The following is a 26,398-nucleotide window of genomic DNA, read 5'->3' as shown; positions in this document are numbered from 1 at the left end:
CTGGCTAACCAGATACAGGCGGTTTCTCAAGTGGTGCAGGCTTTATCCCAGCGCCTGGCAGTCCAAGAAGAGGCTTCCAGAGGCCGGCAGCCACAGCAAGTTCCCGCTGGTGACACACCGGAGCCTAAGATGAATTTGCCTGACCGATTCTCTGGAAGCAGGCCAGCCTTCCGTAATTTCAAAGAGAGCTGCAAGTTGTACTTTCGTCTGAAACCACGTTCCTCTGGTTCCGAACAACAGAGGGTAGGGATCATCATCTCATTACTCCAGGGCGACCCTCAGTCTTGGGCCTTCTCCTTGCCTTCCACAAGTCCAGCCTTACAGTCTGTGGATGCCTTTTTTCAAGCGTTGGGGTTATTATACGATGACCCGGACAGGGTAGCCTCAGCTGAGGCTCATCTCCGTACGCTAAGGCAGGGACGTCGCTCAGCGGAAGAGTATTGTGCGGAGTTTCGGCGATGGTCCACGGATAGCGCTTGGAATGACCCCGCATTGCGAAGTCAATTCCGCTTAGGACTTACCGAGCAAATTAAGGACTCCTTAGTCCAGTATCCGATATCCGACACGCTGGAGAACTTGATGCAACTTGTCATAAAAATTGATCGTCGGATCAGAGAGAGGAAGGCTGAACGGGAGTCCTCTGTTCCAATGGACGTTTTCACTAGCTCCAACAACACTCTGCCCGATTCCTCTGAACCCATGCAATTGGGCGCTTACCGCTTGCCTCCGGAGGAGCGCTCCAGAAGACGCTCACTAGGCCTGTGTATGTATTGTGGTCAGACAGGCCACTTAGTTCGCTCATGTCCCAATAAACAGGGAAACTCCAAAGCCTAAGTGCAGGTGAAGAGGTGCGCTTGGGTTTTCAGATTACCTCTTCAGAAAACTCTTTATTAGTCCCTGGACGTTTAACTTTCCGTGGGAGATCCATGGACCTGAAAGCTTTTCTTGACAGTGGTGCGGCTGGTAATTTCCTGGATATACATTTGGCTCAGACGCTTGATATTCCGCATATCAGGTTAGGATCAAGCATCACCACGTGTGGTTTGGATGGTAACCCCTTGCCTGAGGGAAGGATTCTCGCTAGGACTCCAATGGTTCGGTTGACTGTAGGAGTTCTCCATACAGAGGAGCTCTCCTTCTATCTCATTAGTTGTCCCTCTGCTCCTTTGATATTGGGGTATCCCTGGCTTCGCAGTCACAATCCCCTTATCAACTGGAAAAGTGGAGAGATTACTCGTTGGAGTCCCGAGTGTTCCACGTCTTGCTTGACCCTGCCGCTTAGAATCTTACAGCCTAGTCCAGACTTGTTGCCGGTACCCTACCAGGACTTCTCTGATGTGTTCTGCAAAAGAAAAGCTGAGTCCATTCCACCTCATCGAGAGTATGACTGCGCCATTGATTTAGTCCCGGGTTCCAAGTTGCCCAAAGGGCGGTTATACTCCTTGTCTATTCCAGAGACTCAGGCCATGGAGCTATATGTGGAGGAAAACCTGAAAAAAGGATTCATACGTCCTTCTAAATCTCCCGTAGGCGCAGGTTGTTTCTTCGTGTCAAAAAAAGACGGCAGTCTTAGACCGTGCATCGATTTCCGTGGACTGAATAACATCACTATTAAGAATATGTATCCGTTACCATTGATTTCGGTGTTGTTTGATCAATTAAAATCTGCCACTATATTCTCGAAGATTGACCTCAGAGGGGCGTACAATCTTATTCGAATCAGGAAGGGGGATGAATGGAAGACTGCCTTCAATACCCAGTCGGGACATTATGAATATCTCGTGATGCCATTCGGGTTATGCAACGCCCCGGCGGTTTTCCAGGACCTGATCAACGACGTTTTACGAGAGTTCCTGGGTAAAACGGTAGTTGTGTATCTGGATGATATTTTAATCTACTCGGAGTCTTTACTTCAGCACCGTCAGCATGTTCGACAAGTTCTGCTGAAATTGCGGGAACATCACCTTTATGCAAAAAGGGAAAAATGTGAATTTGAGGTGGGCACCGTGTCATTCCTGGGATATATCATCTCCTCAACAGGATTCGCCATGGACCCTGCCAAAGTTCGAGCAATCCAGCATTGGGTCCTCCCGACTAATCTGAAGGCGATTCAGAGGTTCCTCGGATTCGCGAATTATTACCGTAGGTTTATTGACTCTTTTTCCTCATTAGTAGCTCCTATCACTGCTCTCACTCGGAAGGGAGCTAACCCAGCGAAGTGGCCTTCGGAGGCATTGGCGAGTTTCTCGGCACTCAAAGCCGCGTTCATTTCTGCTCCAGTGCTGAGACATCCTGATCCGGAACTTCCATTCATTGTAGAGGTGGACGCTTCTGACATCGGTGCTGGCGCTATCCTTTCTCAAAAAGACCCAAGGAGCAAAAAATTACATCCTTCTGCATTCTTTTCTAAAAAATTTCTAGCGGCCGAATGTAATTAGGATGTCGGCAATCGTGAATTGTTGGCCATTAAGTTGGCACTGGAGGAATGGCGGCATTGGTTAGAGGGAGCTACCCATACCATCACCATCTTCACGGACCATAAAAACCTCCAATACATTCAGACCGCTAAAACTCTGAATCCTAGGCAGGCCCGCTGGGCCTTATTTTTCACCAGATTCAACTTCATTATTACATACCGTCCAGGTTCAAAAAATACTAAGGCCGATTCCTTGTCCCGAAGTTTTTTGGCCCATCATCCTCAGTCTCCGGAACCATTGTCTATTGTTCCTACAACTGCTGTTCATCTTGGTCTCACCCAGGACCTAGTAGCAACCATCCGGCGCTTCCAGAGAATCGCTCCAGTTCAGACACCGGTCAACAAATTATTTGTCCCCGTCCATTTAAGGAAATCTGTTCTCATTGAAGGCCACAACAACTGCTCTGCTGGCCATCCGGGAATCAGTAGGACTATTGAGGTTCTTTCTCGTTGGTTGTGGTGGCCCACCTTGTCAAACGATGTGGAGAATTATGTTCGGGCTTGTCCTGAGTGTGCTAAAAACAAGATCGATAGGAACCGTCCTTCTGGGCTATTGTTACCTTTGCCGGCACCGAGCAGACCTTGGACCCATCTGTCGATGGATTTCATTGTTGACCTACCAGTATCCGCAGGACATAACACCATCCTGGTAGTTGTCGATCGGTTCAGTAAGATGGCACATTTTATATCTTTGCCCAAGCTACCGGATGCCAGGACCCTGGCCACCTTGTTTTTGACGCATATTTTTCGTCTTCATGGGACTCCTGAAGATATAGTATCAGATCGAGGATCCCAGTTTATTGCCCGATTTTGGAAAGCCTTTTGTAAGTCCATCGGGATCTCTATCAGTCTGTCTTCAGCATATCATCCTCAGTCGAATGGACAGACAGAGAGGACGAACAAGCTCTGGAACAGTTTTTGCGCATTTATGTGTCTAAATTTCACGACAATTGGTCCTCTCTCCTGCCCTGGGCAGAATTTGCGTACAATAATTCTTGTCATTCTACTATTCACACATTCCCGTTTTTCTGCAACTTCGGGTTTCACCCAAAATCCAATTCATTTTCTACTACTATTCCCTGTGGAGATTCCGGAACGCCTGCTTTTATGGCCAGGCTAAGGTCAATTTGGAAAAAGGTGCACGCTGCACTAGGTCAAGCTTCCCGAAAATCCAAGATCTTCGCTGACCGTCACCGTAGACCCTGTTCATTGAAAGTGCGGGATCATGTTTGGTTATCCACACGGAACATCAAGTTGCGGCAACCTTGTAGGAAGCTGGGGCCCCGATACATCAGACCGTTTCCAATTGAGAGGAAAATTAGTCCAGTGGCATTTAGATTGAAACTACCCACTTCCTTGAAAATACCTGCGACCTTTCATTGTTTACTTCTGAAGAAAGTCGCTGCTCCCAGCAAGTTTAATCGGTCTCTCTCTAACAGGCCCAGGCCTCTGATGGTGAACGGGGACCACGAATATGTTATTGAAAGAATCCTTGATTCTAGGAGGGTTCAGGGTCAAGTCCAATTCCTCGTTCATTGGAAGGGTTATGGCCCTGAGGAGCGTTCTTGGATACTGCAGAGACGTCTGCACGCTGGAAGACTCATTAAGGAATTTTTTAGGAAGTTTCCCACTAAGCCTGGATGTCGGGGTTCCTTAACCCCTCCTCAAGGGGGGGGTACTGTCACGAGCCGTGGCGGTACTCACAGCCGCCGCGGCTCGCTTCCTACCTGCTCCAGTGTCCCGGCCGTCACCATGACGACCGGGACGTCACTTCCCCTTCCTACCCGGCAGTTGCCAAGGCAACGGCCGGACGCCTGTTACATAGCGCTGCGTCCCGGCGCTGTTAGAAGCCGGGCGCATGCGCAAAAGTGGACACAGCCTGTGGGCTAATTAGCGGACTAGTTACAGGCATTAGCCTGCATCTGGGTGCACCTATCAGGGATTAGCCCTGATTGGTCTGGTGCTATGTTCTCATTAGTCTGCAGGGGTGCATGTAAGTTTTGATTGGGCCAACTATGTATTTAAGGCAATGAGGTCTGCTGCCTCATTGCCGGTTATAGCGTTCTGTCCTCAGTCCTGCTGCCTGCTTGTGCTATCCATTTAGGTTCCTGTTACTTTAGATTTGATCACCCGTGTTTGACCCCTGCTTGTTATTGGACCTTTGACCCTTCTCTTCTGACCTTAACCTTTTGCCTGGAATTCGGATTTGGCTTCTCTGCCTGTGAGTTTGACCCTTTTGCTTGCCCTTGGATATTGCTTCTGTGCCTGTGACCTTTGGACCTTGGATTTCTCTTATACTACAGTCCACCAATCACTCCACTTCTGGGAAACTCCTTTAAGTCAGTATACGCTACTCGACCCTCAGTCGGCCCGCAGCCCAGTCTGTCCCCACCACTAGGGGCTCCAGCGAACACCTGGCCTTCTGAGTAGTTCCCGAGTTTCACTGTACTGACTTGGGAGTTCCTAACATAGATGGTGGTTTTGTTGACGACAATAGAGAGGTCGTGATGGGATGGGAGTCTGGGCGGAGGAAAGACAATGAGTTCCGTTACCCCCAGAGGAATCAGAGGAAATACTTCTTATCAGTTAGTTAGACCCGATGATCTGACACCCATAGAAAGGAGGAGGACCCTTATAAAGGGAACTGGCTGGTGATCCTCCTATCACCGTGGAGCAGAGGTTTTTAAAGGTTCCCGGGTTTGCGCATGTGCAGAATACTTGGCAAGATGGCGTCCAAGAATAGAAGAACGCCAGGCTGTACAACAGATAGGAGTAACCATGGGAAACCCATGTACACAGGTATCAGAATGGGACTAAACCGGTGAGATGCATGATACTGTCCTTGTCCCTCTGCTTTTCTCTCTCTACACCACCTCTCTTGGTGAACTCATTCAATCATTTGGCTTCCAATACCACCTCTATACTGATGACACGCAAATCTATCTTTCCTCCCATGACCTCTCTCCTGCTGTCCTAACCCAGGTATCTAGCTGTCAATGCTGTAACTACCTGGACAATACAGCGCTTCCTGAAGCTCAACATCTCCAAATCCAAGCTCATTATCTTTCCTCCTGTCAGTGTTGCTATTCCTCCCAATATCTCCCTCTTGGTTGACAACAAAACTCTTTTTCCTGTCACCCAAGCCCGTTGCCTTGGAGTCACCCTTGACTCAGCCATCAGCTTTGCCTTCATTTCTGCGTCCGTAACATTATGAAAACCTGTCCCTTCCTCACATGGAAAGCAACCAAAATCCTGGTCCATTCACTCATCATTTCTTGTCTCGACCATTGCAACCTCCTTCTCACTGGCCTTCCTCGCTCTCGCATTTCTGATCATCAATTCATACAAAATGCTGTGGCTAGGCTCATTTTCCTCTCCCACCACACCGCTTCCACTTCTCCTCTGTGTAAATCCCTTCATTGGCTCTCTATCTGTTTCAAAATTCAGTTCAAGGTCATTACCCTCACTTACAAAGCCCTTTCAAACACTTCTCTCCCTTACATCTCTGACCTTGTCTAGAGGTACATACCTACCCGGCCACTCCGTTCCGCGTCTGACCTCCACCTCAATTCACCTCTCATTACCTCTTCCCATGCTCGCCTCCAAGACTTCTGCCAAGCTGAACTAATGTTTTGTACTCCCTACACCATCTCACTCGACTCTCCTTCAAATGCTCACTCAAAACTCACCTTTTCAAGCTTGCCTATCCTACCACCTCCTAACCATTCTATCCATCACCTCCTCTTCCTCGTCTGCCATCTCCATTTTTCTCCCAGTTGGTCCTACAGTCTCTCACCACACCTCCCTTTAGAATGCAAGCCCTCGTGGGCAGGGTCTTTTCTACCTATTACTATTCTCACATCTGTCTACTGTCCCTTGTACGTCCTGTCACATCTTTTGCTGCACTCTGTGTGAGGCCCCATAGCATTACTCACACTCATCTGTACTACTTAGATGTATTACCACATCTATTTGTTACTTGCTTTTGTATTCGGCACTATGGAATCTGTGGCGCCTTATAAATATGTTATTAATAATAATAATAATAATAATAATAATAATGAAAAAGCAGCCAGTATTTATATAATATTAAAATCATTTGCACCCCTTGCAGTGTAACATGGTTTGTCCGGGATCAAATTTACTCCTTTTCTTTGCCTTGCTCTTCTTAGTGACTCAAGTCCTTAATGTCAATTTCATCATTATTTGCAGGTAACTATATAGTGATTGCAGAGGAGTAGCAAGTCCTGTTGCAGAGTGGAAATGTCTATGTGTCCGTCAGCACGGCAAGGAGCACCCCGAAAAATGTGGCCACTGCACCATTTATCTCATTCCAATAAGCTTGCTCTGCAAATAGAGACCTCATGTTTGTACGGCTGCATAAAACTAGGCACACCGCTGCACCTATGAGCGCAGTGGGCCTCATGCACAAAGTGATAAATGGTCAAGGCGCCTAGCTTTGAGGAGCGGTACAAAAATGAGAATTCGTAATGCAGGGCAAGATTATTAAAATGAAGACTGAATATTTTTACGAAATTCCTTGCTATGTGCATGTCCATTTTTATATGGTATAATAGGTTCTAGGGCGCATGAACATGCATAATGGCAGGTATGTTACAGATAAATAAACTTTAATGTGATAGGTAAATGGTCCCATAAAAATGAAGTGCAGATATGCAATTTATATCTATGCAAAAGTAGGTCCATCCATTGGATAATGCAAAGTATGTGAAGATAATTCAGAATGGTTCAATAATATATAGCTCCATATATAGACTGTTGAAGTCAAACTTGTCCAGATGTTGTTGTTGAAATATTCCCAATGACTGACGTTTTGTGAAAAGATGTTGCTTGTAGAGTAGTGACGTTTCTCTCCTATAGTCCGGGCACTCCTTCCCTCCCCGAATGTGGGTGGTGCTGCTCGCATGTGGGTCTCCGCGGAGACGTCTAATTAAAGTTTATTTATCTGTAACATACCTGCCATTATACATCTTCATGTGCCCTAGAACCTATTATACCATATTGTGATAACCTTTAGAGGGTGGGAACTCCTCCTATCATCATAAAGGCTCTACTTAGCGGCTGCACTTACATCCAGTAGGAAGCGCAGCTTCTCCCACTACCATTGTTATCCCCATGTCCATTTTTATTCTGCAAAAACTCTATTTTATGTACCAGCTCTAACATCTGATGATCATTGATGGATTAGGAATAAAAATATGAACCATGCTTAATCCATACTACAATATTCATAAATGTATCTTTAAATGAACAAAAGTACATATCACTAATCAGTATTCTTGTGACAGAGTTTAACAGGAACGGTTAGCACAAAGCATGATCTGTAGTATAGACAAGACTCAGAACCTGTCTGTTTCTGAACAAAGGACAGACCGCAAACTATCCCTCTTCCACATGTTCCGCTGAGATACATAGTAAAAACAGGAAAGCCACAAACATTTTTATATAAGTTGTACTATTCTTGCCACTGTCACATGAAATGAGCTCATTCTGTAATTCTGCATATAAATGTATAAATATACTAGTGAAATGCCAGCTAACCAGAAACACCTTTGCCCCTCACCTGATGAACATTACATGAACTGTATTCTAACTCTATTATATGTATTGCTGGGCTTGCCTTGGAATACATGCTGTCATTAAAGACTAACACTTGGTGAAGTTTTTCTGCTACACCTTAAGTGAGGAGGCTGTCTCAGATATCCAGGTATCTAACAAGCATCGGGTCTCGTCCTATGCCTTATGTGTCAACCACACAAAAGTGTTGTGAGTTACTAAAACAGTAGCGATGTACCCTTACTCTTATGATTATTAATACAAGCCATACATAAAGCTAAACCAGACTGTATTTTAGGAGAAAAGAAGTAAAAAAATCTTTTCATTCTAAGAAAGGGGATGTTCTATAATGGTCAGTGATTGTACATTAACATTTTGCACAGCCATAGAGCGCACTTCTAATTTGCATCTACTAAGATTTTGTAAGCGAGGTCCAGGTTACTGACTGTATAAAAATGAATATCAAGAGACTGGCTTGGGACCCAGATTCAAATTCTAGTATCCGCTTTTTGGCACCATGGACAAGCTGCTTTGTTTTCCTGTCTCCCATGTTCAAAAAAAAACCAAGCAAGCAAGTTCAAAACGTGTGCCTGAAGAATAATGTGTACTGTATAGAAGGAAAGTAAATCAAAATAACAATTTTTTATTTTTTTATTTTTTTTTAATGAACGAATAGAGCCATGTGGGGTAGAATGTAAAAGATATTGCTTATTTACTAAACACCATCATATTGAATTACCTACAAATACATAGGTCCTTTGAGTACTGTAATGAGTCTGCTTGGTTCACTTATAAACCTCCTCGGGAGAAAATGTCACTTGCAGTCTCTAGTTATTGATTTACAATGATGGAATTTAAAATACTACATCTCAGTTGTGCACTGGGTCTTAAAACACACCATCAGTGTTTATCAGTCTTGTCTCTCATATATACTGCAAGCATATATATATTTATTTGGTTATAGTGTAACATTAACTTATTCTTACAGAAGAGTTTTATCGCACTATTACCTTCCAACCTGATTTATTTCACCTACTTATTTTACAACTGCAGTCACTTGGACGGAATGATCTAATTGACGAAAACACCTTTTTAGCATGAATGAATACATTCAGCACAGGTAACTATGATCATAAAATAAGCAGGAAGATTGGGAGCAGTCAATTTAATAAGAGTATGTTGGAAGATATATTACCATAATACCATAATCGCCTTATAATGGTTCAGTCGTACATAGAAATACATTAAATATAAAATCTTGTCTTGCTACTTAATAATCAAGGCTGAAAAACACAGAATAGGACAGGATATCTTTTTACCTATCTGAAAAATTCCACCAAGCACCCCTGAAATTAGTAGAATAGAGCAAAATCTGAACATGTATCTCTCATTATATTATTTGACATGGCCAAGATCAGAAAACAAAATATGTTAAAATAAATGTAAAAGACCTCTTGGATTACTAGGTGGTTGAGAAACACTGTGTCAATGTAAGGGAAATATATGAAATAACATTGCTACACACACATGGATGGGAGTTGCTCAGCAGACTGAGAAAGGACTAAGGGGCTCATCTAGAGTTGGACGCAAATAGCTTTTTTTGCGTATAATATGCTTTTTTACTTTACACATACCAACAAAGCACCAGTTACAATCATGACCATATGAAGGGTGTGGCCGCACATTCTCATTTTAATACTAAGCTTTTGATTCATCTTTTAATAGGTTTATTTTTTTTTTAAGTTTAACTTTTTGTTGTTTTTGTTTCTTAACCTATTTTGATTATGGGAATTGCAATGAATTTTATCCCGCAGCGCCAGTTCTGCTTACCAAAAGTGGCCCACTGGGCGCTCGCATTCCACACCCACATCCACAGGCGGAATGGGGGAAGGGGGCGGCGTGTTGGAGCAAATGCGACATGTAGACTAAGGGGGCTACTTCTATGGGGTGCGAGGAAAAATCAGCGAAGATTTCTGTTAAAATCCTGCAGGAACATCGCAGCTAATTGAATTCCATCCTAAGATTCAGATGCCTGCCAGGAGACAGGAAACTTGTGTGTGCTCGATCACTGGTGTAAGTTACGAACTAATAGTGACGATGATCAACTTAGATGCTTCTGGCTCTACATACACTATAGAGACCAAAGTATTTGGCCAATCCTGTTAATTATTGAATTGAGGTGTTTCAATCAGACCCGTTGCAGGTGTATAAAATCAAGCACCTAGCCATGCAGTCACCATTTGCAAACATTTGTGAAACAAAATGGGTCATTCTGAAGAGCTTATTGACTTCAAGCCTGGTACTGTGAAAGGATGCCACCTTTGCAATAAGACGGTTCGTGAAATTTCATCCCTGCTGGATATTCTATGGTCAATTATAAGTGATATTAGAAAGTGGAAGCATTTAGGAACAACAGCAACTGAGCTTTGAGGTGGAAGACCACATAAAATCACAGAACGGAGTCAATGACTGCTAAGGTACATGGTGCGTAAAAGTCGCCAACGCTCTGCTGATTCCATAGCTGAAGAGTTCCAAACTTCCACTGGCAATAATGTAAGCACAAAAACTGTCTGGCAGGAGCTTAATTGAATGGGTTTTCATGGCCAAGCAGCTGCATGCAAGCCTCACATCACCAAGATCAATGCCAAGCGTTGAATGAAGTGATGTAAAGCACACCAACACTGAACTGTGGAGCACTGGAAATGTGTTCTGTGGAGTGTCGAATCAGGCTTCTCTGTTTGGCAGTCAGGTGGGCGAGTCTAGGTTTTGAGGATGCTGGGAGAATGTTATTTGTCTGACTGCATTATGCCAACTATGAAGTTTGATGGAGAAGGGATAATGGTATGGGGCTGTTGTTCAGGGTTTTGGGCAGCACGGTGGCATAGTGGTTAGCACTTCTGCCTCACAGCAATGGGGTCATGAGTTTGATTCCTGACCATGGCCTTATCCATGTGGAGTTTGTAAGTTCTCCCTGAGTTTGCGTGGGTTTCCTCCGGGTGCTCCGGTTCCCTCCCACACTTCAAAAACATACTGGTAGGTTAATTGGCTGCTATCAAATTGACGCCCGTTATACTGAGCGGCCCGCTGCCCCCCTGCCCCCCGGTCCAGCTCGCCTCTGGGTGGTAGTCTGTTGATTGATGACAGTGTGTATCCGAAAGACCTGTTTATTGTATTCAACATCACTGATGAAGGAACCTAATACCTGGAAACCTTTTCTGTGGACATTAGTTTCTGCCAGCGCAGATTATAGTGGTGCCCACCCCTTTCAGCAAGACGAGTGTGTACCGGAGAGCTACATTTGTAAGACATAAAGAGAAGACTGTGGGGTCTATGCATCACAAAGTTGCGGTACAGTTAAATATGCATCGCTGCACATCGAAGTGATGCATATTTAGGTACCTTTAAGATGCACCATGCCGGGGCTACTCTGCGAGCTCCAGCGAAGTGACCCCTCTCTTGCGGTCTTTGTTTCCTGCTTACCGGCAGCTCTTAAGCAACATCTCCACTTTTTAAAACCCGCAGTTTAGTAAATATACCCCTTGGACTGTTATGATCAAAGTAGAGGAATGTAGTGGTGGACCATGCCATTAAGGTAATAAGCAAACGTTTATGATGGTGTGGTTATAGTGGTGGAGGTAGGCCTCAGTGTGAAATGAGCAGTGGACAGGCTGGCCTGCAACATTGAGTGCTAAGCAGGAAGCAGGTCACCGCTATTCCAGAGGACATGGTGATAGAAGGCCCAAGGCTCCTAGTACACCCTGGCAGACTGTTTGATGATAGTGAGGTAGCAGGGGTTCAGAGGGAATCCAGGCAGAAAGGTGCATGTAAGCTGCAGAGTGATCTGGTGGCCATTGTAACTTAAGGGCTTGTGCACACATGAATGCTGCCCAATTGCAGAAAGGTAGTCATGATAATCAAAGGAGTGACATCCAAACTGCAGCTGTAGTAACTGATAGCTTATAAGGTTTCCTAGGGGCCACTGGCAGGTTTGATGGTGTGGGAAACTATAAGCAAGTCAGAGCCTGTCATGTATGAATGGGTTGCAGGTGAACTCACCCAGCTAGGATCCAAGGGGGGCTGGGCCAAATGTTCTACCATCTGGTGGCTTTAATGGAGCACAGGAACGCTGCAGCCCCTATTAAGTAAGGGGCCTTTCTCCCACTGCAACCCATGTGGAGATTGGGCTGAATGGAGAGCAGCTGCTGCTTATAGACTCCAGTGGTACAGGAGGGCAGTTTATGTCAGCAGGATGGCTGGAGAGGTAAGGATGCGGCCCACCTGAAGAAGTTAGGCTACAAACTTTCATTCCCGGCACTAAGAGTGCAGCATCATGTGAGCATCTACTACGCTCCTTGAGAACAAGTACTGTGAGTTCTGGTAAAGAGTACCTGGGACAGCATATGCAACAGTCATTGCTACAAAGACCGGATGAAAGTAGGAAGATTAAAAAGCCTGATGCCAGACAATATGTTAGAATTGAAATCTTCAAGCATTAACACAATATATGTTTAAATGTTTCCACGTGTTAAAAACATTACAACATGCCACTTGCATTGCTCTATGGGAGAACCTTTGAGTCCCACCCCCTGGAAAGCAATGTAAGTACATTACACACTGCACACTGTGTGTGCTGTGTCTCAAAGTCTTTTACTACAGCTGCCTGCCTAGCGCTGTTCTGTCCTTTTCTTGTTAGTTAATTACCACTAATGGAAAGAAAAGGATTACTGGCAGACTGCCAGGGAAATCAGAGGCAAGTTGGGAAAAGTTTCATAAATTTAGTGTAAGTATCAATTTCAGAGCTCGCTGTCAGGGGAGTGGTACATATATATATGTAGATGTTGTTTGAAGGGCAAATTCAAAAGAAGAAAAGAAATTGCACACTCAGAGAAGGGAGTCAGTGCCAGGGCTTAGCAGGGAGGGAGTAATATCCTATCAGACACTGAAATCTTTTATTAGATTTATAACATGGCTCTAGGTTGTGTCTGGATAAAAGATAAGAGCTATTCTGCACCTTCTGATAAAATCTGTATTTTTCTAGATTAATACATTAATTTGAGTTATGCAGTTATTTTAGCACAGTCTTCTCTCCTCTTTTACCGATTGTTGACTCCCAATATGAAGTGCGTAATAGCTGCCAGAAACTGTAATCTAACAGTTGGAGGGCCTCTAGTTGTTGTCTATGTACAGAACAATATATATGTATATATATATATATATATATATATATATATATATATATATATATATATATATATATATATATAATCAGCTATATCAGTATCTTGTGTATAAGCCTCCCAAGTTATACCGACTGTATATTCCCATGTACTCAGACGAGATTTAGCAAGAAGAGGTATCGTAAATATATGTTCCCCAATGAACATTAAACCATCAACAATCTGATACACTGTAATGTTTCCTCTAAAGTGTGAAAGATAATGCATTCAATGGAGGCATTTTACCCAAAGAGAACACTGACTACTTCTGCTATATGTAAGGTTCTGCCTGAAATGTAAATCAGGATATCTATGCATCAGTGCCTCAACCACTAGTTTCTACTGCTGGAGTAGGTACTGTGATTTGCCTCTCTCCCTACTCTCCTGTTGTGTATTGTGCTATGCTGTGAATTCTGTATGTTAACGAGTTCATTTAATTCCAAGCAGCCTCCAGGACTATATAAGGCCTGTTTATGCATCGGACCTCATTTAAGAATAGGGTCGTTGATTTAGAGATGGACCTAAGTCCATTTGCAGCTCGTAAAAATGCACTTTACCACACTGCATATTATAGTAGTAATAAGGTAACTTGCAGGCCTTTGCACCAGGAGAGGTGTATTAGAGGTGTGGACGTGCAAGTTCAGTACAAGAAGGACGTGCATACATAAGTGTAGCACGTACCTAAGGGCTGGTGTGATAATAGGTACTGCTAAATAAGATGATGACATTATCAACACCATACAGAGGCACACTGCTGACTAGATACCATACAGAGGCACACTGCTGACTAGATACCATACAGAGGCACACTGCTGACTAGATACCATACAGAGGCACACTGCTGACTAGATACCATACAGAGGCACACTGCTGACTAGATAACATACAGAGGCACACTGCTGACTAGATACCATGCAGAGACACACATTTTTGTCTAGATACCATACAGAGGCGCACTGCTGACTAGATACCATACAGAGGCACAGTGCTGACTAGATACCATGCAGAGACACACTGCTGACTAGATACCATACAGAGGCACACTGCTGACTAGATACCATGCAGAGACACACTGCTGACTAGATACCATACAGAGGCACACTGCTGACTAGATAACATACAGAGACACACATTTTTGTCTAGATACCATACAGAGGCGCACTGCTGACTAGATAACATACAGAGACACACTGCTGACTAGATACCATGCAGAGACACACTGCTGACTAGATACCATACAGAGGCACACTGCTGACTAGATAACATACAGAGACACACATTTTTGTCTAGATACCATACAGAGGCGCACTGCTGACTAGATACCATACAGAGGCACACTGCTGACTAGAGGCACACTGCTGACTAGATAACATACAGAGGCACACTGCTGACTAGATACCATACAGAGGCACACTGCTGACTAGATACCATACAGAGGCACACTGCTGACTAGATACCATACAGAGGCACACTGCTGACTAGATACCATACAGAGGCACACTGCTGACTAGATACCATACAGAGGCACACTGCTGACTAGATAACATACAGAGGCACACTGCTGAGTGCTGACTAGATACCATACAGAGGCACAGTGCTGACTAGATACCATACAGAGGCACACTGCTGACTAGATACCATACAGAGGCACACTGCTGACTAGATACCATACAGAGGCACACTGCTGACTAGATAACATACAGAGGCACACTGCTGAGTGCTGACTAGATACCATACAGAGGCGCACTGCTGACTAGATATAATACAGAGACACACTGCTGACTAGATACCATACAGAGGCGCACTGCTGACTAGATATAATACAGAGACACACTGCTGACTAGATACCATACAGAGGCACACTGCTGACTAGATACCATACAGAGGCACACTGCTGACTAGATACCATACAGAGGCACACTGCTGACTAGATACCATACAGAGGTACACTGCTGACTAGATAACATACAGAGGCTCACTGCTGACTAGATAACATACAGAGGCACACTGCTGACTAGATACCATACAGAGGCACACTGCTGACTAGATACCATACAGAGGCACACTGCTGACTAGATACCATACAGAGGCTCACTGCTGACTAGATACCATACAGAGGCACACTGCTGACTAGATACCATACAGAGGCGCACTGCTGACTAGATACCATACAGAGGCACACTGCTGACTAGATACCATACAGAGGCACACTGCTGACTAGATACCATACAGAGGCACACTGCTGACTAGATACCATACAGAGGCGCACTGCTGACTAGATACCATACAGAGGCACACTGCTGACTAGATACCATGCAGAGACACACTGCTGCCAGGGCCGGACTGGCCATCTGGCACTTCTGGCAAATGCCAGATGGACCGATGACCAGATGGGCCGGTTGCTAGCTGGCCGGCCCCATTGCTCAGCGCACAGACTGTCATGCCGGAATTCGGCATGACAGTCTGTGCGCTGAGCACGATGGGGTCGGCCCTACACTTACTGATTGCCGCGTGTCCCCTCCTACCCTCCGATGAATGGATCTGCCGATGACTGTCACATGGGAAGTGCCCCATGTGATAGGTGCCGTCCCATGTGATAGAAGACTCAACAGAGCGCGCCGCAGAGCACACAAGGTAAGGGGGGGGGGTAGTTTGTGTGTACAGGGGATCTATGGTATGTTTTGTGTGTGTACATGGGATCTATGGTAGGTTTTGTGTGTGTACAGGGGATCTATGTTATGTTTTGTGTGTGTACATGGGATCTATGGTAGGTTTTGTGTGTGTACAGGGGATCTATGGTAGGTTTTGTGTGTGTGACAGGGGATCTATAGCATATTTTGTGTGTGTGACAGGGGATTTATGGTATGTTTTGTGTGTGTGACAGGGGATCTATGGTATGTTTTGTGTGTGTGACAGGGGATTTATGGTATGTTTTGTGTGTGTGACAGGGGATTTATGGTATGTTTTGTGTGTATGACAGGGGATCTATGGTATGTTTTGTGTGCGACAGGGGATCTATAGTATGTGTGCGACAGGGTATCTATAGTATGTGTGTGTGTGTGTGGACCAGTGTATGACTATAGTGTGTGTGTTACAGTGTAACTATAGTATGTTTTGTGTGTGACATGGTATGACTATAGTGTGTGTATGTGTGTGACAGGGTATGACTACTATAATGTGTGATGGGGAGGGTCTTAATATAATATGGGAGGTAGGCTATTAATCTAATGGTGAAATGCAGGTAGGGGCTAATTATTGGGTGCTATTTTATTTGTGGGGTGATGGTGGGGCAATTTAATAATGGGGCCTAACAATTTAAGATGCTGTGATTGGATTTTTAATTTAATGCTGGGGTGGTTTGGGAGCTATTAATTGAATGTGGGGCTGTTTGGGGAAAATGAGGTCTATTTATTAAATGTGATTATGAGTGAATGCCTGGGGTGGTTGTGGGAAATGGATATATTTATTAAACGTAAATGCTATTTAATTTCTTGCTGGAGTTGTTTTAGAGAGAGGTAAATAGTTTTATTTATTAAATGGGAATACTATTTAATGTCAGGGCTAGTTGGAGGGAAATTTATGTATTTATCAAATGTGAATACTAGTATTTTAATGTTGGGTCAGGAGTGAGGCCTAATTTTAAAACGTGGATGCTATATTGATTTAACACCGGGGCTAAATTTCATGTACTCTGTTCTCTACTCTCTCTCTACACTGTTTTTTTCCAAATAGGGCATCCAACATTCCAGGATCCAGACAAGCAGCAACTGATCTAAAGACACCAGCAGCCACAAGTGGTGACAATGACAAGACAGGAAGGAGAGACCAGGACAGTCTGCCAACTGTTCTGAATTTGGTGGGTGACTGTCCCGCTTAGTCAGGATTTGGTCTGACTACAAGAACAGTTGGGAGATATGTCCTGCTTCACACTGTACTGCTTGTTAAGGCAGAACTGCGTGCACCTAACAGTAGTGCACACAGTATTGCCTGTGTATTTGTCAAAAATGTGTCTAATAGCCAAATTACGTCATAGGAGCCCCCCTGACTTAAGTGCCCGGGCCCCACGAGCCTTAATCCAGTTCTGGTCGGCAGGAGGAATCTGAGCTCCCAGTCCAGGGCAGGACACAGCCTGCAGAGCAAGCCGAGGACCTCTAAGTTGCATGAGATTTATTAATCTCGTGAGACTAAGAGCTTCCCTGCTCATTCAACAGGAATGTCAGCAGCATTAGAAGCATTGATAAGTACAGTGGGCTAGGGGTGTCATAATGTGTCTGGGGGGGTGGCGTAATGTGGATGGGGAGGGCCTGATAAATGTAATGTTTTATTATAATGTATGTATCAATGCACCATTTTGACCATGCCTCCAACATAATGTAGCCACGCCCTTGGCGGCGCACCAAATGCGCTGTGGCACGTGTTTTTTTTCCTGCTCATCAACAGAGGTGGGCCCGTGTGCTTTAAATGCCAGGGCTGATTTTTAGTCCCAGTCCGGCCCTGCTGCTGACTAGAGGCACACTGCTGACTAGATACCATACAGAGGCACACTGCTGACTAGATACCATACAGAGGCACACTGCTGACTAGATACCATACAGAGGCACACTGCTGACTAGATACCATACAGAGGTACACTGCTGACTAGATACCATACAGAGGCACACTGCTGACTAGATACCATACAGAGGCACACTGCTGACTAGATACCATACAGAGGCACACTGCTGACTAGATACCATACAGAGGCACACTGCTGACTAGATACCATACAGAGGCACACTGCTGACTAGATACCATACAGAGGCACACTGCTGACTAGATACCATGCAGAGGCTCACTGCTGACTAGATACCATGCAGAGGCACACTGCTGACTAGATACCATACAGAGGCTCACTGCTGACTAGATACCATGCAGAGGCTCACTGCTGACTAGATACCATACAGAGGCACACTGCTGACTAGATACCATACAGAGGCTCACTGCTGACTAGATACCATGCAGAGGCACACTGCTGACTAGATACCATGCAGAGGCACACTGCTGACTAGATACCATACAGAGGCACACTGCTGACTAGATACCATGCAGAGGCACACTGCTGACTAGATACCATACAGAGGCACACTGCTGACTAGATACCATACAGAGGCTCACTGCTGACTAGATACCATGCAGAGGCACACTGCTGACTAGATACCATACAGAGGCACACTGCTGACTAGATACCATACAGAGGCACACTGCTGACTAGATACCATACAGAGGCACACTGCTGACTAGATACCATACAGAGGCACACTGCTGACTAGATACCATACAGAGGCACACTGCTGACTAGATACCATACAGAGGCACACTGCTGACTAGATACCATACAGAGGCACACTGCTGACTAGATACCATGCAGAGGCACACTGCTGACTAGATACCATACAGAGGCACACTGCTGACTAGATACCATACAGAGGCACACTGCTGACTAGATACCATACAGAGGCTCACTGCTGACTAGATACCATGCAGAGGCTCACTGCTGACTAGATACCATACAGAGGCTCACTGCTGACTAGATACCATGCAGAGGCACACTGCTGACTAGATACCATACAGAGGCTCACTGCTGACTAGATACCATACAGAGGCACACTGCTGACTAGATACCATGCAGAGGCACACTGCTGACTAGATACCATACAGAGGCACACTGCTGACTAGATACCATACAGAGGCACACTGCTGACTAGATACCATACAGAGGCACACTGCTGACTAGATACCATACAGAGGCTCACTGCTGACTAGATACCATGCAGAGGCTCACTGCTGACTAGATACCATACAGAGGCACACTGCTGACTAGATACCATACAGAGGCACACTGCTGACTAGATACCATACAGAGGCACACTGCTGACTAGATACCATACAGAGGCTCACTGCTGACTAGATACCATACAGAGGCTCACTGCTGACTAGATACCATACAGAGGCTCACTGCTGACTAGATACCATGCAGAGGCTCACTGCTGACTAGATACCATGCAGAGGCACACTGCTGATTAGATTTGGGCAAAACTTGTTCTTAGAGATACTGCCGTTTTAAATTTAGCTGTCAAAGTCACAGAATATTGTTAATTTGCAGAAATCACAGTTTAATACATTTACCCCTAGGTCTTGGTTGGGAATTGAACTCATCACCGCAGATGACTCCTGTGGGGCAGAGGTAATAACCACTAGGTCACCGTGCTGCCCATTTCTTTCTGTTCTAATGGTAAAGAATGTGATGTGCTTCCACTGAGTTGACTTGGAGTCTGGGGTTGTTGATATTAGACAGATTAAAACACAATATCACTCTGCTTCCCTTTGAATAGTCATTGGAGGGCAAAAAATAACATATGATCAAATCAAGCTGCTGTAATTGGCCACTACAGTCTTAGTAGGCTATTTGATTCCTTTATATGTTAACTACAACTATATTAATATGGTAGATATGTTGCTATATTATAGTATGGTGAATTCAAGATTAGAGAGAGGCCATATATTTCAAGTATAAGCATGAGGGTATTATATATAATACTGAAATGATACCTGCAGAATTACCTGCGATCCACGCAAGCCCAAAAACCTTGAAGAAAGAGAATGACTATACTATATGTGCCATGTATGCCAAAGCTGGGCCATGTACACTAAGCTGATATTTAATTAGTAACAACGCAAGATTAGCTCTGCTGACCTCAGTTCATGGGAAATCCCCTGATTATAAAAAAGACTGAATAAGCACTAAGAACTCATTCTCAACAGGAGCTCTTTGTGATGCTAGTCTTGCTTTGTTTCTTTTGGTTTGTTATTTTGCCAAGATGTGGATGTATATTACAGAAGGGGATGCCAGTATGAATCTAGGTGAGAAATAAAGTGAGTGAATGAGGGGACTGACGAGGTGCTAACAACTGCGGTGCTAATACAATAAGCGCCGGCATGCCCAAACATTTAATGGCAGCCCTCGTATGTAGTAGTCCACCATCAACAATCTAATATTTTTTTTACCAAATTAACCCACACCCACCGCCCCGCAGTGTGGAATAGCCCTAGTGATATTCAGCACAGGGTTGGCCACACCTATGGGGTGTGGGAGGAGATTAGACAGAGGCCACTGCCAATTAAATCAGGTGCCCCATATAGAGCTTTGAGCTTGAATCTCCTGCCCATTTTGCACAGACAGAGATCTTAGCTTCCTGAAAATATGGCTATCTCCTTTAAATACAGCAGGGGCGGATCTAGAAAACTATTGTCCCCGGGGCGATTGGGGGGGGGGGTTTAGGCCCCACCCCCTTTCTAACATCTAAGGCTGCCGGTGGCTGCACACTATGTGCAGGTCCGCTCGGCAGTGACAGGCAGGGACAGTGTGCTGTCCGGCCGCTCTGATTGTGTTTAAAACACAATCAGAGCAGCCGGGCAGCACACTGTCCCTGCCTGTCACTGCCGAACGGACCTGCACATAGTGTGCAGCCGTCGGCAGCACATCTCTGCTAGGGGGGGCGATTGTCCCGATCGCCTCCCCCCCCCTGGATCCGCCACTGAAATACAGGGTATATTACTTAGATGGAGTTAACCAGGATATAATCAAATAATATGATTCAAGGTAAATATTACAAGCCTATTTAAGGCTTATTTGGGTGTGACTTACAAGCCAGCCCTTGCTAGATGTAAGCCAATATAACTGCGAGGTGAGTGCATCTGATTTTATCTGCATTTTAATGGTGTTTGAAGCATATAGGTTAGTTTTGGACCTGCATAGAATGAGACACCCTTGACGCTGGGATGCAGGCTTAAATGTTTTAATCAAAATATCAACTAATATCTCATGGTTTTTATTTTGCTAGCTACACACAGATATGCAGTGTTAAGGATAAGCTCTGACAACAACTGTCTTTTTGAGTTTTACAAATACCTGAAGTTTGGTGCAGATGCCCATTCCAGTGCTAGACAGGCAAGGCCTATAGCAGCATAGACCAAAAGGAAGAAGATAGTCACAATTGCTGCAATGGTGTTTAGTTTTCCTGCAAATAGCACCAACTGGAAGACAAAAAGACCATTATTACAAATTATAGTCAAGTACATAAGAAAAATGACAAGAGTATACTAAACTAAGCTGAAAGTGAAGGCGTTGTCTTTATTAGAATGTCTGGTAAGTGGGATTGGATTGGCCATTAATGATAGCTGAAAAAAAATAGATCTCCCCTTCCCCTGCAGAATGCTCCTCAAACTGCTCACCCTCACCTACAAGGCCCTCTCCCATTCCACTGCCCCATACATCTCCAACCTCCTCTCCATTCACACTCCTCTTCCCTGCAATCAGCCAATAACAGTTGCCTCTCCTCCCCTCTAATCACCTCATTTCACTCAAGAATCCAAGACTTCTGCCCCCCTCCACTGTAACAACCCTCCATGCTCCATCCAACAGTCCCCTAATTTATGCACGTTCAAATGGGCACTTAAAACTCATCTGCTCCTAAAAGCCTACCAGCCATCCACCTAACATTCTCTCCATGCTTGTTGTCCTCATCTCTCCTCCCCTGTCCTGCTTCTTGCTCCACATATGATTGATCCCCTTTTGCCTCCCGTCTGTTTATCCTCCCTTTACGATGTAAGCTCTTACGTGCAGGGCCTTCTTCTCTCCTGTCTCTCTACCTATTCTTCTCCTCCACTCCACTATGCAAGCTATAAATGGAGCGCTTGAAGTCCTGGTATTTTTTGTTTACTGTTCTGTACTATTTTACCTTGTATGGTCCACTGTGTTTTCTGTACGGCACTGCGGAAATTTTGTGGCGCCTTATAAATAAAGATTAATAATAATAATCATCAGCAGCAGCAGCTATTTATATAGTGCCGCTAATTCTGCAGCGCTGTACAGAGAACTCACTCACATCGGTTCCTGCCCCATTGAAGTTTACAGTCTAAATTCCCTAACATACATACACACACACAGATAGACTAGGGTCAATTTTGATAACATCCAATTAACCTACTAGAATGTTTTTGGAGTGTGGGAGGAGCCGGAGCGCCCAGAGGAAACCCACACAAACACGGGGAGAACATACAAACTCCACACAGATAAGGCCATGGTCGGGAATCAAACTCATGACCCCAGCGCTGTGAGGCAGAAGTGCTAACCACTATAATAATCATCTGATAGTTTATTGGATGTTTTTCATATAAAATTACAGTAATATATAATATTGTGGCATATTTCCCAACTGTCGAAAACTTTATAGCTAGTACTAAAGTGGTATGAGGTTGGACATTGATGTAACATTTAAACTTTTGTACAGTGCAAAGTGTCGGTTGAGCTTCTTAACCAGCTTCCAATGAACGGGAACTTATATAAAATAATAATAAATATAAACAACAGTAACAGTTGATAGTACACAATAAGGGGGTCATGAAGAGTCAACGCAAAGTGAGGAAAGCTGCGTATAATACGCTTTTTACTTCTGTGCATACACACAAAAACTAGTTACAGTTTTGTCCATATCAAGACTGAGTTGCATCTTGTGCTTACGACCCTTTACGATTGAAGAGGTAGAACAAGCAAGGAGGGGGCAATTAAGTGTAGCCAAAATACATTATGGGCATGTTGTAGCAAATGCATTCATATCCACTCACATCTAAATATTGCTAATATTTTCTACCATGGTTTTTCTCTAAATAAAACATTCACATACTTTACACAGTATTTCTACAGTTATGTTTCAAACTAGGCAAAGGCAGTCATAGAACAGCAGTCATTACTGTTAGGCTGCCGGTCTGATAACTGATGGAAGAGGTCTTCGCCTATAGCAGCCGCCTTTCCCGTAGAGCTTTATGTGCTCACAGGTACTCGGATGCCCCCAGGACTTTACTCTTAATGTAGTGTAAGTTTATTAACAACACTGCAGCGGCGGGGCAGAAGGAGGAGGCTGTATTGATGGTAACGGATGGTCAGACGTAAGTCGAGGTCAGGGGTTGGAAGCAAGCAGAGTAGTCAAATAACACGCCAAAGGGTCAGGTTCTCCAGCACGAGAGCAGAATCCAGAAACAGAGCAATAAGGTCACAACAGGAGGTCCAATAGTAAACGGGCAGAGTATCCACAGGAACACTGGGGCAAAACAGGAACAGGACAGGAGCAGTTCAGCAACAGAGAATCCACGCTATAACCGGAAGGGAGGCTTAGCCCTCCCTGCCTTAAATAGTCAAGACAGCCAATCAGGGACAGGCAAGGAAATGGTATAATGAGCCCCCCAGGTGTGGCCTAGTAAATGTAATTAACGTTAACAGCCCCCAGACTTAATGGCGCCTGCCCTTTGTTCGCCGGGGCTCGAGAAACTGACAGCTTGGCGTCTGACCATTACCCTAGCAATGGTCGGACCGAGAAGCGGAAGTGATGTCCCGGTTGCCATAGGGGCGGCCGGGACGCCAGAAACTGAAGCGAGTGAGTCGCTGCGGTGCCCGCGGCCGCCACGACTCGTAACAATTACTATCTATGGTGTGCTATATTATGCACTCACATACATGTATTCAACATTCAAAAAGCAACACAGGTACATCCCAAATAAAGCCATGCGTTATCTTTTGCATAACTATATCCACCAAAATTTGACTTTATATCACTGCCAACGTGTGTACTCGCAATAGACAATTCCGCTCACATGTTTCATCTGGTGCAATTGGAAGTGATTTACTAACAATCATACTATTTTACAGGATTTAGTACTCTGTAATGTGTGGGAGTAGCTTGGTTCCTGAATAGACCTAAATGGGTTAATGACTTAGTTTTGCTGCACACTGACATTTCCAGGGATCTGGAGAAAAATGCCTGGATAAATAAACAAATTAATGAAAAAAGATAGCAGTGTCACTCTCTGTTTGGAAGAATGGACTTATTTAAGTAAAGCTGACACTGGTGATTTATCTGTGAGGTTCATGGCCATAACCCATTGCCTGCTGATTTTGGCCCTCAGTCTGGGAGCATCATTCTGGATTTTGATGACTCTTTAACTGAATAACAGAGCATGGAGAGCAGACACCATCTATCAGAATAAAGCCCGCTATCCCTCTGCTCACAATCCTATTTGTTCATAAAATCAGTTTCAGTGTACTGGGATTTGGAGAGAAATAGAATTTCTCTCTCCTGTAGTACCGATAAAGAGCAATATGTCTATTACATACCTAACATGGGGAGATACCATAATTACTGCATTTAAAAACCTGTTTGAAATGTAAGAAAAGAGTGTATAGATTACTGGTTCTATTGAGAACATTATTGTCATGATACTGGGCGTGCTCCAGCTAAGTGCACACCAAAAAAACTGCACATTTTGTACACTAGTAGCTCAGGTCATTCAACCTGACGTAATTCAGAGTAATGGGTTAAAAAAGAAGAGTGTATCCTTTAATAATAACAGCATATCGGGCTAAACCTTATATTTTATTTACACCACCTATTCTGTTTTTTGAATTGTTACCATTAACATTTATGGAGCATGAGAACACTCCTTAGTGCTTTACAATTGGCAACAAACACAATAATAAAACTGGATATTAACAAAGAGGTAATAATGGCCTAAAAACCTACAGGAAAAAATCAGTTTGTTATATGAGGTTGTGCATCACAGCTTGCAGATTGGTCCAGCCAGATTACAATGAGAAAAGTGCTTTGTGGGGCTATATGATCCAGTCACACAGCAAAGTTGCTTTGGAGGTCATCATCATCATCATTATCATCAACATTTATGTATATAGTGTCAGCAAATTCCGTAGCACTTTACAATTGGGAACAAACAGTAATAACACAATACTGGGTAATACATACAGACAGAGAGGTGAGAGGGCCCTGTTCGCAAGCTTACAATCTATGGGACAATGGAAGTTTGATACATGAGGGTAAGTGATACATATTACTATATATTGGTTACGGCAGATAACAAAGGTAAAAGTAATGGGCTATATGATCAGTCACACAGCAATGTTGGTCACAGGGTTGTTGTCTTGTGTTAGTTGTGTGAGGGTGGTAATAGGGTAACCTACAGAGATTAAGAGGGTGGTTGAGGAATATTATAACCTTGCCTGAAGAGGTGGGTTTTCAGAGAACGCTTGGAGGTTTGTAGACCAGAGGATAGTCTTATTGTGCGAGCGTGGGAATTACACAATGTGGGTGCAGGCTGAAAAAAGTCCTGTAACCGGGAATGGGAGAAAGTGATGAGAGTGGAAGAGAGATGCAGATCTTGTGCAGAATGGTCAGTATAGAATAAATGTAAATTTATTAAACTGTGTAGAGAAGTTGTAATATTGAAGAATAGCATGGGGGACCAGAGTAAAGTCATAGAGTGGGTGCAGCCGAAAAAAGTAATGTAATTGTGAATCGGAGCATCTTTGTTGGGTTTGTATGTTAATAAAAGTAGTTTCGAAAGTACACGCAACAAACGTAGAGACTGCGAGAGCAGACTAGCAGAACCTTTGGTGAGAAAAATAGTCTAGATCAGTGGTGGGGAATATGCAGCCTTTTGTAGCTTTGAGTGTGACCTGCATGCTGCTGGCCCTTTAAGAAATTGATGCCTCAGAATGTCTTGCATTCATTAGCAGCAATCGGAGAGCTTGGCTGCTCAGAGAGGAGGAACTTAGAGGAGGAACTTCCTCTCTGATCAGCTGAGGAGCCAACAGAAGTAGCAAAGGAGTACAGAAGCAGTGAAGGAGGGTCATCTGGCCCAAGGTAAGACCGACTGGTCTACAATTATAAAAATTGCAATGGTGTCCAAAACCAGAACATTAGCAGGTAATAAGAAACATCTTCTGTACCATTCCTAGGTGTGCTGGTTGTCTCAATGACAAGTATTACAAAAAGTATTAGATTTAAGAAAACAGATCACAAGTTTTTTTCAAAAAAAGAAATGCAAACTTTCATAAAAGGATTTAGCAGAAATGCAGCCTTCTTATGTGACTAACAGAACAAAATTAACTGATTATTTCTTTACAAGGCATAACAAAATCTATGAAATATTTGGAGAAAATTCAGTCGTTCTGGAAAATAATGAATTTTGTTAAATTTGCACTAGTTAAGTGAAATGTTTGTCCAAAACATTTTCCCAAGTTTGC

The 26,398-nt window shown here is 44.1% G+C and overlaps 1 protein-coding gene across 1 annotated transcript in view; it reads right to left on the bottom strand.

Annotated features, from left to right (window-relative positions):
* Positions 1-26,398, bottom strand: part of LOC142144014 (solute carrier family 12 member 9-like) — a 174,517-nt gene that overhangs the window by 49,547 nt on the left and 98,572 nt on the right. The window contains exon 9 of the mRNA XM_075202355.1: positions 21,218-21,342. Coding sequence (XP_075058456.1) covers positions 21,218-21,342 — 125 coding nt within the window. The remainder of the gene's footprint in view (positions 1-21,217; positions 21,343-26,398) is intronic.

Source organism: Mixophyes fleayi, chromosome 3 (genome assembly GCF_038048845.1).
Source record: "Mixophyes fleayi isolate aMixFle1 chromosome 3, aMixFle1.hap1, whole genome shotgun sequence".
NCBI classification, from domain to species: domain Eukaryota; kingdom Metazoa; phylum Chordata; class Amphibia; order Anura; family Limnodynastidae; genus Mixophyes; species Mixophyes fleayi.
This window is presented reverse-complemented; position numbering and strand designations above follow the sequence as displayed.